General features: G+C 36.6%; 1 protein-coding gene across 1 annotated transcript in view; it reads right to left on the bottom strand.

Moving 5' to 3' along the window:
- LOC150104547 (Ig-like and fibronectin type-III domain-containing protein 1) overlaps positions 1 to 14,899 on the bottom strand; it is a 548,674-nt gene that overhangs the window by 366,985 nt on the left and 166,790 nt on the right. Inside the window, exon 9 of the mRNA XM_090395576.1 lies at positions 10,840 to 10,995. Within this exon, the coding sequence (XP_090251702.1) occupies positions 10,840 to 10,995 (156 nt within the window). The remainder of the gene's footprint in view (positions 1 to 10,839; positions 10,996 to 14,899) is intronic.

Raw genomic sequence — 14,899 nt, 5'->3', positions numbered from 1 at the left:
AGTAGGGTGTGTGAGAAGCAGGTTCTTTGCATGGAGAGTGAAATGCATTGCCTGAAAGTGTAGTGAGTGTGGAAACTGTGAATGGGTTCAAGGCATAGTTTGATGATCTTTTGGCACGAGAGAGAGAGTATAGACTTCTCACAATGAGTCATTTGACTCCGTGGAGGTCAGATGTTAATAATAATATAATTCCATAGATCTGTCATAATCTTTGTCACTTGTTTCTGGACCCTCCTCCCCACCACTTCTTAGTTCCCAAGGAATCCAATTGACAAGATCTATGTTCAATAGTCCACATGTGGCCTTTTTTTTTTTATTAAAGCCTCATAAAGGAGAATAATAATAATCTTATGCCTGATTGTCAGTAGGTTCCACAACAACCATGTCATCTGATGTGCAGTTCTGGATATGTTTGCAATATGCCCTCTAAACTTCAACTCATTGTCTCCACAATCCTTCCACATTCTTAGCCTCATCAGTTTCCTGTCGTTCATTTCCACCAATATGGTACACAACTTGTGATCACTTCTACTTAATGTTCATCACCTTACACTTGGCCATGTTAAACTGCCAGCCATTTACCTCCGCGCATACTGCCAATCTAAGTCATCCTGCAGGATTATTACATCACGTACATTTGAGCACTGGGGAGCATTAATTATCTTGACATTGAAGGTTAGCAGTGAAATCTCATGAGAAGAATGAAACTGAATTTACTGAACTCTTGCAAGACAAATTCCTCAAGCAGCATGTGACAAAAGGAATGTGAAGTCAAAGAGTATTAGATCGCATAGTGTCAAAAATTTCATTTAAAGATGAACCTTCTGCCTCTGGTTGGCAACAGTTATAATGCTGTGCTAACATGGGAAGTTGTTAAATGTACAGATGTTCCATTCAGAAAAGATTTCATGCTGAACTACGAGGGTGGTTTGAAAAGTTCCCGGTCCAACAATGAAAAAATGAATTTATAATTTCAAAATAATTTTTATTTTTCCACATTATCTCCCTTAAGAGTAATACATTTATTCCAGCAATTCTCCAGTGCCATTATCCCATCCCTGTAGTGGTTCTCAGTAAGATCTGCAAAATACCCCTCTACAGCTGCAATCACATCTTGATTCGAAGAAAAACGCTGACCAGTGAGGAAGAGTTTTAGTTTTGAAAAGAGATAAAAGTCAGAGAGAGCCAAAACTGTGGAATAGGGTGGATGTTCCAACAATTCATAGTGCAGATCCCTTAATTTTCCCATTGCCAAAACACCTTTGTGGGCAGGTGCATTGTCCCGATGAAAGATGATTTTTAATCCGGGTCTTTTCTCACAAATTTTTTCATCTAGTCTGGTTAAGAGATTGGAATAATATTTCCCGGTTATTGTTTTACCCTTTTCAAGATAGTTAATAAACGAAATACCTTTAGCATCCCAAAACACAGATGCCATGACCATTCCTGCTGATGAACCGACTTTCTCTTCTTTGGCACTGAACAACCTGCTTCTGTCCACTGTTTTGACTGCTGTTTGGATTCTGGTGTGTAATGGTGAATCCAAGTCTCATCCATAGTAATAAATCGATGCACAGAATCAGTTTTATTCTTGTTAAAATGCTCCAAGCACTGTTCAGAGATTTTTATGTGAGTGCATGTTTGATCTGCTGTGAGCAAGCGTGGCACCCATCTTGCGCAAAGCTTTTTCATTTGCAATTCTTCATGCAAAACATATCCCACACATTCTTTTGAAATGCCTCTAGTCTTGGAAATTTCATGCACTTTGACTTGCCGGTCATCTAATACCATATTGTGCACTTGATCAATGATTTCTAGTGTTACACTTTTTGGACGTCCTTCATGTGTATCATCTTCAAGGGTGGTACGGCAGCCTTGAAGATGATACATGTTTAAACTCGGCAGCCCATCTCTTAATTGTCGAAAAAGAAGGAGAAGAGTGCCCATGAACTTTTATGAACTTGGAATGAATTTCTTTTAGCGTTAAACCTTCTTTTACAAAGAATTTTATAACTGCATGATACTCAAATTCTATCCATTTCAAGAGATATAAACAACACTTTTGCTTCAGACGGCTGTATAAAAAAAAACTAATTGATAGAATGACTTGTAATTTCACATGGATGCTTATGACAGATGTACCAACTTAGAAAAAAAAAAATTGCCGATAATCTATGGTCGAGGTTTAGAACTTTTCAGACCACCCTCATACAAAGCAGGGAATTATAACCAATTGAGAAGAACACTGTCTGATTCCATTATACCAGTAGTGCATGGGAAATATTTTAAAAATATATATATCAGTGATGCAATAATGGAATGTGTCCTAGAGTTTGAAGAATAAACAGGTAGGAATGAAATGGATAAGCAATCTTATTAAGCCAGAAGGATTCTTAAGAAGATGATGTTGAAAGAATATCATATGCATAAAGTCATGAAAATGATAACAGTCATGAAAATGATCAGGCACAGGTCATAAGAGTTACATCTAATGTTTAGAAAACTAAGAGTAAGTATGAGACTCTGCAAACTAAAGACAGCCTAAAAAAATGCTATCATTATGAAGCAAGTAAAAGAAAGAATGAATAATGCGAGAGAATAATCTTCTGAATGCAGATGACATATACACATGATTGTACAATTGAATGTCATTTTGGTAACAGCTATAAACCTGATGTATTCAACACTGAGCTCAATGTTACCTCTTCATTAGATGAAGAAACTCAGGTGTATGAGGAGGAAGAGGTACTAGAGCTGTTCCATAAATTAATACAAATTCAGAAATAGGAACTAATGGGATGTCAGCACAGATGCCAAAAGAGTGTTCAGGTGAACTGGATATGCCTTTGACAGACTGTATAATTCTCAGAACAGGAAAGATTGCACAGAAGGAAAGAATGTGTGATAATGTCATTGCACAAGGTTGGTGCTAAAACTGATGTACCTAACTATCAACCTACCAGTATCTCTGGGGTAGTGGTGAAGGTTTGGAAAAGTTGGTAAGAGCTTGCATACAGAAATGCATTGACAGTGAATCAAAGAACATATACTGCAAAGAACAGCATTACCTTACTAAGAGAATCTTTAAACAACTAAGGGAAAGTCCTGTTGGAGCAACTTGCTCATATTCTATAATAATGTTACTGTTGGGTTGGACAAGAAGAATGGATACACTATGATAATTTTTGACTTTGCTAAGGCTTGTGACAGAATATAGCATTGATATTGCATAAGTTGGATGATATGGAACTGGCACATATCAAAAACTGACTGACAGATATCAAAAACAAGTGTAATAGAGAATGTGAATCTGCAAGATTTAAGATGACTGATGGTGTACCACAAAGATCAGTCCTTGGTCTATTATTATTCATTCTTTACATTAATGACACTGGGAATGATTTGATGTGGTAATTAATCTGGAATGCAGCCGATATGCAGCACTTACAGAATGATTTGGATAGGCTAGAATTGTGGACATTTGAAAATGGCTATCAGTTCAAATGTTAGTAAATGTGAAGGTGTAAAGAGATATCCAATGGCATATTATATGGGCAGGATTATGCTACAAGAAAGTGACCAGGCCTAGAGATCTTGGAGTTTTAATGAAAGGAAGTTGAAGTTCAAGGACCATATAGCAAAGACTGTGAATACAACTCAGATGATAACTGCAATGCTGAACTGAACAATGACATGTAAAGAAAGTCATTTTGCCTCTTTACAAGGCCTTGATATAATCTCATCTGAACTAATGTGCACAGATTTCATCTCCTTGTTTCTGAAATGATGTAGCTACAGTGGTGAGGATGCAAAGGAGAGTGTTAAAGATGACATTTGAATTGTGCAATGTAGATTATGAGGACATAGGTTGCACAGTGCAAAAGCTAGCAAAGAGAAGGGGGGGGGGGCATAGTATAATAAAGACCTACAAACTTCTTAATGGGTCAGATAGTGTACCAGAAGATGGAATTTAATTTTATGGAGAGAGAGAAAATGAGAGGGAGGGGGACATCCATGAAAGTTGAGAATGTGTGGTAAGAAAGGGATGAGAACTAGATTTTTTGCTCATAGAGTAGTATGTGATTCAAAGGCATTGCCTTTGGAGATTGTGAGTGCAGGTAGTGTGATTGAATTCAAGGATAGCTATGAGAGCTGGTGTGGGTGATATGGACCTCCCCATTGAGTGACTCCTTGAAAATGCCTGGCAATAATAATAATAATAATAACAATAAATTGCTGAAGTTTTATAGCATTCAGAAGGGATAGTCAGAAGGTTGAATTCCAGATGACTGGAATAGAGCTCTTATAATACTAGCATCTATAAAAAATAAATGAAATAAAAATGAATTGCATGCGTGAATTACAGGGGGATTTCCCTATTTCCTGAGTAGTCCAGGTAAGATTTATGCAAGCATACTTCAGCACAGGCTAAGAAAATCTGTAGAAAGAAAACTTGAACAAGTTAGGTTCAGACCAAATAGGAGTTGTAAGGATAAGAGTTTTACTTCAAGACAAACAATTGAGAAATTATGGGCATATAATAAGGATATGTGTTTACGTTTGGTAGATCTGGAAAAGACATGTGACTAGGTGCTAAGAGAAAAGCTGTTCAAAACATTACAGTTATAAGGTATACATGGGACAAAATACTGAGCTATACATAGTCTACTAGTCTAAATTTAGTCTGATTTTTAATTCAGCAGTTAAAATTGAAAAAGATACAGAAAGATGGGTTAATATAAATTCAGGTGTAAGATAAGGATGCACACCATCTCCACTGTTATTCATTATCTATATGGATCACATTATGAAGGAAAGTGGCATTAAACCAGATGTCAAAATTGAAGATGTTAATCTTTGCTCTTTTCTTTATGCAGCTAATGTCATACTCCTAAATAAATCCATTACAAGTCTGCAAAATTCTTTACCTAACTTGTAATAAATCTGGAAAGACAAACAGCAGTAAAAAGGAAACTATAAAAATAGGTAGGAGAATGGTAAACATTAGCTCCATCCTGAATGAAAAACGTAGAACAAGTAAAATATTTCAACTATTTAGGCACAATTTTTAGTGAAGATGGTAAAATTAAATATGGATATATTTACAACAGTACAACAGAAAAATCAGAGCTGTTGTGGTGGAGTTAAATGAACAAATTTATATGGAATAAGAAATTAGTCAAAACACTAAACAACATGTATACAAGCTAGTGTTCAAATCAATTTTAACTTATGAATCTGATAGCTTGGTTAGAAGAAAATGGTTGATCAAAGACTAATGACAACAGACATAAGACTGGTTTCGACCTTTATTGAGGTTTCATCAGTGGCAGCCAGACCCAGAAGTGATAACAAGGTTGAAGTAATGCAGATGTCCAAGAATATAATTTCTTGGCATCGTTAATTTATAGTATAACCAAGTGGATAAACTTCCAACATCTATCTCTAATCCAGAGTATTTTGGATACTAGTATATGGAAATATGACTTCTGCATTACTTCACCTTGTTATCACTTTTGGGTCTAGCACCTACTCATTAGACCTTAATAAAGGTCAAATCTGGTCTGGGTATTGACCCTTCCCATAATGCAGAGCATGATATATGTCTAATGATATGTGCTTTGAATTATAGGATATTAAGGCAAGTGATGTGAAGTCATTAGCTTCTACATATGAGTTGCCCAGTCCTGAAATTACTTCAGGCTCAAACTTTGTTTGCTTACACTTGGATAAAAGATTAAACCAAGAATATAATTTCTTCTTCATCATCATCAATAAATTCCTAATATATATCCTCAAGGGGTGTACAGGATATGATAGTACTACATGAAAATAGGCACAATTTTTCGTGTAGCACTATTAATAATACTAATGCCGTTAATACTAACTTCCTATCTACAATTTTCCTCCAAATCAGTCTGCTACCTGTCAAGACTACAATATTATCAAGTTTTATATTTCTGTCTTCTAAGGCACTTTTTACTGTATCAATCCACCTATATCTTGGTCTTCCTCTGGGTCTTTTTCCTGCCAAAGAACATTTGTTTTGCTAATCTTTCCTTTTCCATTCAGCTAAGTGACCATACCACCTGAGATTAGCTCCGTTAACGCATTCCTAGATGCTGACAATGTCAAGCTCTTTCCTAATATCCTCGTTTTTAATATTATATTGCTACTGATGCCATCTGTTCATGCCTCTAATCTTTCTCAGGAGACTATCATATCTGCAGTCTCTAGTCTTTGGTCAAGTGTTTTACTTTGACCCAGCTCTCAGATCCATAAGTTAAGACTGGTTTGAACACTGTCTTATACAGCTAATTTAGTGTTCCGACTAATTTCTCTCTTATTCCGTATAAATTTATTCAGTTGACTTCCTACCATACCAGCTTTATTGATTCTGTTGTCTATTTCCATATTTAATTTACCATCTTCACTAAAAATCTTTCCTAAGTAGCTGAAATATTTTCCTTGTTCTATAAGTTCTCCATTCACAGTTGATATTTTCAATGTTTCTGCTATTTTCATTGTCTTTGTCTTTTTAATGATGACCTTCATACCATATCTATTACAAAATTTATTCTTTCTTTTACGGTTACGGTGATCAGCATTCATATTTAAGAATTTAGGGACATAAAACACACATGTTGAAATGATTATTTTACTAATTATTAATAAAATAATACTTGACGTTTCGACCCCTGTATAAAGGTCATCACTATCAGGATACATGTGTATAGAAACAAAGCTACATGCTGTTGCACTCTATAAAGGTAAATGAAATATACATTGTTAACTAATCTTTTTCTTAGCTTAACCTCTAGTGATAAAAAAAATAATAAATTAATTAAATAAATTAAAAAAATATTATAAAATAAAGAAAAAAAAATAAAATAAATAAATGAAAACTACAATAAACTCTGCTGAAGTCCTCATTTGCTAAAATTCTTCTGGAAATGTACTTTACATATGCCTTTGTCATAATTTAATCCATATAGATAATGAATAAGAGAGGGGATAACATACATCCTTGTCTGACACCAGATTTAACATTAAACCATCTTCCAATACTTCCTTCAATTCTACCTGATGAATTACAACTCAAATAAAGACTAAGTATTGCTTGATATAATGCCCCATTAACACCATATAACTTAGTGTTTTGAATAGCTTCTCTCTTGGCACCTTGTCATATGCAAAACTTCCAGATCTACAAAACTTAAATACAGATCTTTGTTATATTCCCATGATTTCTCAACTGTCTGTCGTAAAGTGAAAATCTGATCCTGACAGCCTCTATTTGGCCTGAATCCAGCTTGTTCTTCACTAAGCTTCTCTTTCACAATCCTTCTCAACCGTTTCTCAAGTATACCTACATATATATTTTACCAGGAACACTCAGTAATGAAATGCCTCTGTAATTCTCACATTCAGTTTTATTTCCCTTTTTATATATGGGTACTATGAGAGCTCTACTCCAATCATCTGAAATTCGTCCCTCTGTCCAGACTTTCTGAACTATGTAGTGCAGACACTGTAAAACTTTTATACCTCCATACTTGAGCATTTCTGGTCGAATATCATCTACTCCTGAGGCATTTCCACATTTCAGGCTTTTGGTGGCTTTTACTACTTCAAGTATGGATATGTATTCCTGACTGCATGTCTGGTCAGTGTTTTTTTACCACTGTGCTGTCATCACTGCTTGTTTCATTTAGAAATTTTTCGAAGTAATTATTCCATACTTCAAGGATATCTTTTTCTCCCATTTTCATGTCACCTTTATCATGTCTAATTCCTTTTACAGCACTCTTTCCTCCATTTCTGAGCTTCTTCAACAACCTCCAGAATATCTTGCCACCTTCTTGATATTTATTTTCTATGTTCTCGCCAAAGTCTTACAGAGTGTTTAGCTTTCTTACATTTGTCTCTGTATTCTCTAAGAGCACAAGCTGACTTATTTGCCAGGAACTTTTGATATGCTTTCTTTTTTTCCTTCACTGCCTCTTTAACTTCCTGTGTCCACCATGAAGTTCTGATTTTTCTATCCTTGCAGACAACCTCACCACATGCCTCTCTGGCTGAATCAATCAGGGTTTTCTTCAAGGTTTGCCATTGAATCTCCAAGGTTTGGTCCTTGTTCTCAAACTCTTTCATTTTTTCTTCAATAATATTTGTGTATTTTAGTCTAAAGTTCACATCTGAGAGCTGCTCAACTTTAATTAGCTTTAAAACTTTCTTACATGTCATTCTTTTCAATATGAAATTCAATTTTATCCTGCTCAAGACTAAATGGTGATCACTTCCAATTTCAAATCCTCTGTACACTCTGGTGTCCTGCATCAGGGAGAAAACATCACTATCAACAATAACATAGTCAATGAGACTTTTTTTTTATTCCTTTCCTCTTCACTCCATGTGAATTTGAACACATTTTTATGTTGGAACATGGTGTTAGTAACAACCAGTCCATGTCCTGAGCAGAAATACAACATGAATTTGCCATTAATATTAGCTTTGCTCTTTTCTCCAAATTTTCCCAAAATATTTTTGTATCTCTGACAATCATTTCCTACTCTGCTATTTAGATCCCCAACAAGGACCAACTTTTCCTTTTTCATTGTGTCAGTTGTTTTCTCTAAAGCCTCAAAAAATTCCTCCACTTCTACCTTAGTGAACCTTCTGTGGGACCATAGGCACAAATAAGTCTCATTCTCCATTCTCATATTTGCCCACATCACTCTACTTGAGACTGCCTGTGATTCAAGAAGATTAGCCTCATATTTAGTGTTGAATACTATGGCTACTCCTTCTTTTCCTTGAATGTCATTGCCTGAATATAACATTTTGTATTTATTGCTCAGAAGGATCTCACCAGTTTTTGTCTTTTTTGATTCAGTCACCCGAATTACGTCGATCTGGTACTTATCCAATTCTTCAGCTAGCTCCATTTCTTCTTATGCTGATAGTACCAATTTTGAACTCTGGTGATGTTGAGTTGGGGTAAGTTTTAGGATTTCTTCCAGTAGCTGACTTTCGCTGTTTGCGCTGGTTCCCTGGCAAAAAGAACGGGGCCTTATTTAACTGGGCAATGCCCCAGCCGGCATGAAATTCTGTCGTGTTGTACCATCATTTGAAATTTTGGTTTAAGCGAATAAGAATACAATTTGGTCGGCTAAATCCCAAATTGCCAGCCCATGCTCGCCTGTTCACTTCCAATTTCACCTAATTTTCGTGGTGCACCTAATATGAGAAGGTGAGGATTGGACATTAGGTCAGAAGCCCTGGTTGGTTCTCCGCATTCCTTTGAAGTCTATGTGGAGGTCTCCTCTCAGTTATATAGCTTTGACCCTTAAGCACCCCATATAATTTCTTGGAATCTTTAATTTATAGTATAACCAAGTGGAAAAACTTTCAACATCTGGAGTTGTAGTTAAGGTATTGGAGAGGTTGGTGAGAGATAGGATATATAAAAAAAAAGTGCATTGATAACAGTGGTATTCTTAGTGCTCAAGAGAAGGGGGGGGGGGATCATATTTTACCAACTTGTTTATGTACTATAACAAGGTGACTATGTACTGGACAAGGGAAATGCATATGCAGTAGCATACTCAGATTCTTCAAAGACTTTTGATAGATTTCCACACCACAAGTTGGTCACTAAACTGAAGCAGATAGGACTGGATAACACATTAGTGAATGGGATAGGGACTGGCTAAATATCTGATAGCCAGTCACCTATGAATGGGAGTATATGGGACACACTATCTTGAAAGAGGAAAGTCACTAGTGATGCACCACGTGTTTCTGTTTTTGGACTGTTGTTGTTTAATTTGTATATTAATGATATTGGGATAGGTTTAACCTGTGATATACAGCTGTATGCAGATGTTGAAGACATCACATCAGATTATGGCAATGATGCAGTGGACCTTATAGAAATAAAGAGGTTCTGTATCCATTGCATAAGCCCTTGATCAGTCCTTTGTATGGATTATTATGCACAGATTTGTTCCCCTTGTTTTCATGGTGATGAGGATATATTAAAAAAAAAGAGTCCAGAGAAGACTGACTAAGCTCATAACTGGTCTTTGGGATGTGGAATATCAGAACAGTTAAAGAGAATGTAGTTTGCAAAGCCTTGTGATTAGAAGGAAGAGAGCAGATATGATTGAGATATTTAAGTTGGTAAAGGGTTGTTACCAGGTTAATCAGGAAGAAACATTTCACAAATTGGGAGAAGGGGGGGGGGTACAACAAGGAGACAACTCTGGAGGCTGTATAAGAAGAGTGTGAGCAGGGGAATAAGAAGCAGGTTCTTTGTATGTAGAGTAGCTGGTGTGTGGAATGCATTGCCTGACTTCGTGGTGAATGCAGATACACTGAATGAGTTTAAGGCATGGTTTAATGTGCTTTGTCAGTATCAGTGTTTGCCTCGTGCAATGAGTCTGGTGTTAATAATAATAATTAATAATAATAATAATAATAATAATAATTATTATTATTATTATTATGTAGTCATCTGGTTTAACAACCTCAGATTATATAAATATAATAATTAATATGCATGATGTAATAAAATGGGCTGCAACAAAAGTTACAACCTATTTTATCTGAAATGATAGTTTTCTTGAAGCTTTCAGTACCACTCTGTCAGGCATATACCTAATGCTACAAGAATGCAAATTCAATAAAGATTTTCGTAAATTTTGATAACTTAAAAAAAGTTTAATTTTTTCACAATTTTAGTTCCAAATTATAGATTCATTGAAACTACATATCACTTATTCATGGTAAAATACGGTATTAACCAATATGAAAGAATTAGTGGACCCCACTTACCTACTCCTTCAGCAATACAAGCTAAAGTAGGAATGGTAAACTTTGCACAAGAGTAATGCTGAATGACTGATGATAACTGATAATCACCACTGCATACAGATCGGCATACTTCTGGGATGTTTTGCTCCACACAGCATGGCACATGATCACGTCCATCTGCAGAATCATAAAAACTAAAAGCAGTCATTATAACTAGTGTGCATCACACAGAAGTGCTTTTATGAGAAAAAATGAAAAAGTTCTTTTTGTTTAATAAAACTATCAGAGCTTTAGTTTTTCAATCCTCCCCCACTGTTATATGAACAAGGAAGGATTTTCTGATTTCACTGTTATCAAGTTCATACTGTATTTAAATTAATGAATTCATTGTCTTTAATTAATTAATAAAAGTTAAAGGGCATTTGTAAAGGCAACTAAATTAAAATTTTATTTCATAAAATTTTAATTTAGTCAAGTTAGTGATTTAAATTTGATTTCTTAAGGTAATGATTTCTTACAACTTTCTTTTAGGCTTACAGAGTGATCGGAACACATTTTGGGGAAATTATGGAGACAACTACCATGCTTGAGTAAAACTTTAGTTTAATAAAAACCAAAATCAACACTCGACGTTTCGACCTTCATATCAAGGTCATCTTCTGCAGTATATACACTATATACTCCAGCTGGCCACCTTGCAAAATATTTCAGTGAAAGGATTTATGCAAGATGGATGGCCTGCATTTGAATGGATTTGGTGTACAGAGACTGGATAAAGTGTTGCTGAATGAAGTGAAAATGGATGTGCAAAACCAGGGAAACTAGAACTACCAAGGGGGGGGGGAGTGGATATGTGAACATCAGTGAGACAATTGCGTGTAAGAATGCATATGATGTACCCAAGCCAGTACTAAGGACAGAAAACCGGAATGGGATAGTTAGAATAATGCATCAAGATAGGGGTGGGACAAAGGGATCACTGCATTTCATGTATATTAATGCCAAGAGTATTAGGAACAAGAAGGAAGAATTTTTGGCCTTGATTGGCTCTTCCTGGCCACAGGTTATTGGCATTAGTGAAACATGGCTGCTGGAAGATGATATAGTTAGTGGGATAGAAAGTGTAGGTTATAGTGTGTTTAGGAGGGACAGAGAGAATAAAATGGGGGAAGGGGTGTTATTGATGATAGCTGATGAACTGCAGCCAAGGAGAATTGAATCTGTATCACAGGATAGTGAAAAGAGCTCATTTGAGGCTATTTGGTGTGAGATTGAGACTGGCAGAATAAAATATACAGTTGGGTGCTGCTATAGACCAGGTGATGGAACAGATGGTAGAGATAGTATGCATAAACAAATTGATGAAATGAGTCGAAGGAGGGTAATTATTATGGGGGATTTCAACTATGGTAACATTGATTGGAATATACCACATTGGTGGAACTGTACTCCAGGAGATTGATGAGGCCAGGGACTTGGGAGTGTTAGTGGATAGGGATATGAAGTTTGGGGGGGGGGGGGGGGAGAAACACATTGCAAAAGTAGCTAAATCAGCTCATCAACTCACTTGGTTGTTGAAAAATACCTTGACGAGCAGAGACAAGCAAGTTATTGTACCTCTGTACCGAGCCTTAATAAGACCTCATCTCGACTACTGTGCCCAGATTTGGTCACCTAGGTTCCTTCTTGATGGGGAGGAGGTGGAGAGGATCCAGAGGCGAGTGACTAAGATGATAGCAGGTCTATGGAATGAACCGTATGAGAACAGGTTGAAGATTTATGGGTTGCAGAAATTAGTTGATAGGCGGAAAAGGGGAGATATGATTGAGACATTCAAATTGCTAAAGAGTTTCTATAGGATTAACTCGGAGAATATTTCTGAGATCAGGACTGGTGGTGGGAGAACTAGGGGACACCTATGGAAGCTAGGCAAAAGTGTGGTTAGTAGGGGGTGTTAGAGCTGGGTTCTTTACTTTTAGAGTGGTAAATGAGAGGAATAAGCTGCCAGAGTCTGTTGTGGGTGCTAGAATGGTGAGTGAGTTCAAGGCAAGGTATGATAGATACTGTGAGAATGTCGTATAGTTGTGAGGACATGATGTTTAGGGCCTCCCTCGATGAGTCTAAGACCTCCCTGGAGTCACCCGTAATAATAATAATAATAATAATAATAAATACAGAGAAACACGCTGCACCACAATCTACATGGTTTGCTAAAGTTACTAACCAACCGCTACAACAATTATTGGCCTGACCTCTGGTGAAAAAAAAAAAAAAAAAACTTGACTACATCAACACTAGAGTCCTATTATTATTATCTATTGGTTACAAAATTACATTGGGTTGGAGAGCAACATGTTTTTATTTATATATATTAAAAACATGATTATACATTTAAATTTCAACCAGTTGGTATGGAATAGTTTCCAATACTAGCTGAAGGTTGCTTAAAGTCATAAAGTATGCTAGATACTAAGTATTAAATAGGCTGAATATGTGCATTCCAGATTCTTGGAATTTTCATGCCATTATTATTGTTGATATTAAGGTGGTTAATCAGAATTTCGCAGGCTTCTTTAAATTTTCTTTCATACCAGGTTTTTGTATGGTGTAAAGAGCGAGTACTTTTCCAATCAATTTGGTGTAAGGTGTTGAAAGTGTGATCTGAGAGGCCTGCTTCACCAAAATTGTTATATTTAATGTGTCTTATGTGTTCTTTTTCTACGTATAGGGATTGTACATCCAGTTTCACCAACTTACCAATATAAGGTAAGTTGGTGAAACTGGATGTACAATCCCTATACATAAAAAAGAAAACACATAAGACACATTAAATATAACAATTTTGGTGAAGCAGGCCTCTCAGATCACGCTCTTAACACCTTACACCAAAGTGATTGGAAAAGTACCTGCTCTTTACACTATACAAAAACCCTGGTATGATAGAAAATTTAAAGAAGCTTGTGAAATTCTGATTAACCACCCTAATATCAACAATAATAGTGGCATGAAAATTCCAAGAATCTGGATAGCACATATTATTATTATCCAGGCCTCCATGGACTCAAAAGACTCATCGTGGGTGGTCGTTTTTTAGGAAATGCAAAGTTTACCATACCACTCCTTGACCCCATTGACCGTTTCCACTCTCTCAGGCAATGCATTCCAAGGTTCAACCACCCTCCATGCAAAGAAACCACTCCTCACCCTCTTGCACACAGCCTCCTTTCGCAACTTCCAGGGATGGCCCCTTGTCATTGCTCCCACCTGCCATTCCACTAAGTGAAATAACTCTCCAATATCTACCCTGTAACTGCCTCTCAACAGTTTAAAAGTCTCGATCCTATCACATCTCCTTCTTCTATCCACCAAACTCTGCAGTTCACATTATCTCAGCCGATCCTCATAACTATCATTGTACAGTCCTGAAACCTTTGTTATCTGCCTCTGTACCCTCTCCACAGTCAATTTATCCCCTTCAAATCCTGGCAACCAAATCTGAGAACAATAGTCTAAGTGTGGTCTAATCAAGGCCTTATACAATGGAATGATGACTCTTTTATCTCTGCAGGTCAGTGTCCTTTTCAGTATTGCAACAATCCTCTGAGTTACCCTTACCACCTTTGCAATATGCTCCCTGAATTTCAGTTTTCTATCAATCATCACCCCAAGATCTCTTGTCTACCCTACCTCCTACAGTACAGCACCTCCAATCGAGTGCTTCTCCTCCCATCAATAGATCCCAAACCTCAAGACTTTACATTTTGCTGCATTGAACCGACACCCCATTTATTTGCCCATCTGTCTAGTTTATTCAAATCCTCTTGCAGGGCTGCCACATCTGCACTATTATTGATAACCCTTCCCAGCTTCACATCATCTGCAAACAACTGAATGTCCCCTTGCAATCCATTGACGATATCATTAATATAAAGACTGAACAATACAGGTCCCAGTACTGAGCCCTGTGGAACCCAACTTGTAACCTTCTGCTTGCTCAATATTGCCCCATCATACACGACTCTCTGATACCTGTCAGTCAGCCAATCCTGAATCCATTTGACTAACCCAACATTTAAACTCA

This window comes from Typopeltis vanoorti, chromosome 7 (assembly GCF_054136105.1).
Source record: "Typopeltis vanoorti isolate ZY-2024b chromosome 7, IOZ_Tvanoo_1.0, whole genome shotgun sequence".
NCBI classification, from domain to species: domain Eukaryota; kingdom Metazoa; phylum Arthropoda; class Arachnida; order Uropygi; family Thelyphonidae; genus Typopeltis; species Typopeltis vanoorti.
Note: the sequence above shows the minus strand (reverse complement) of the source record. Positions and strands in the feature narration are given on the sequence as shown.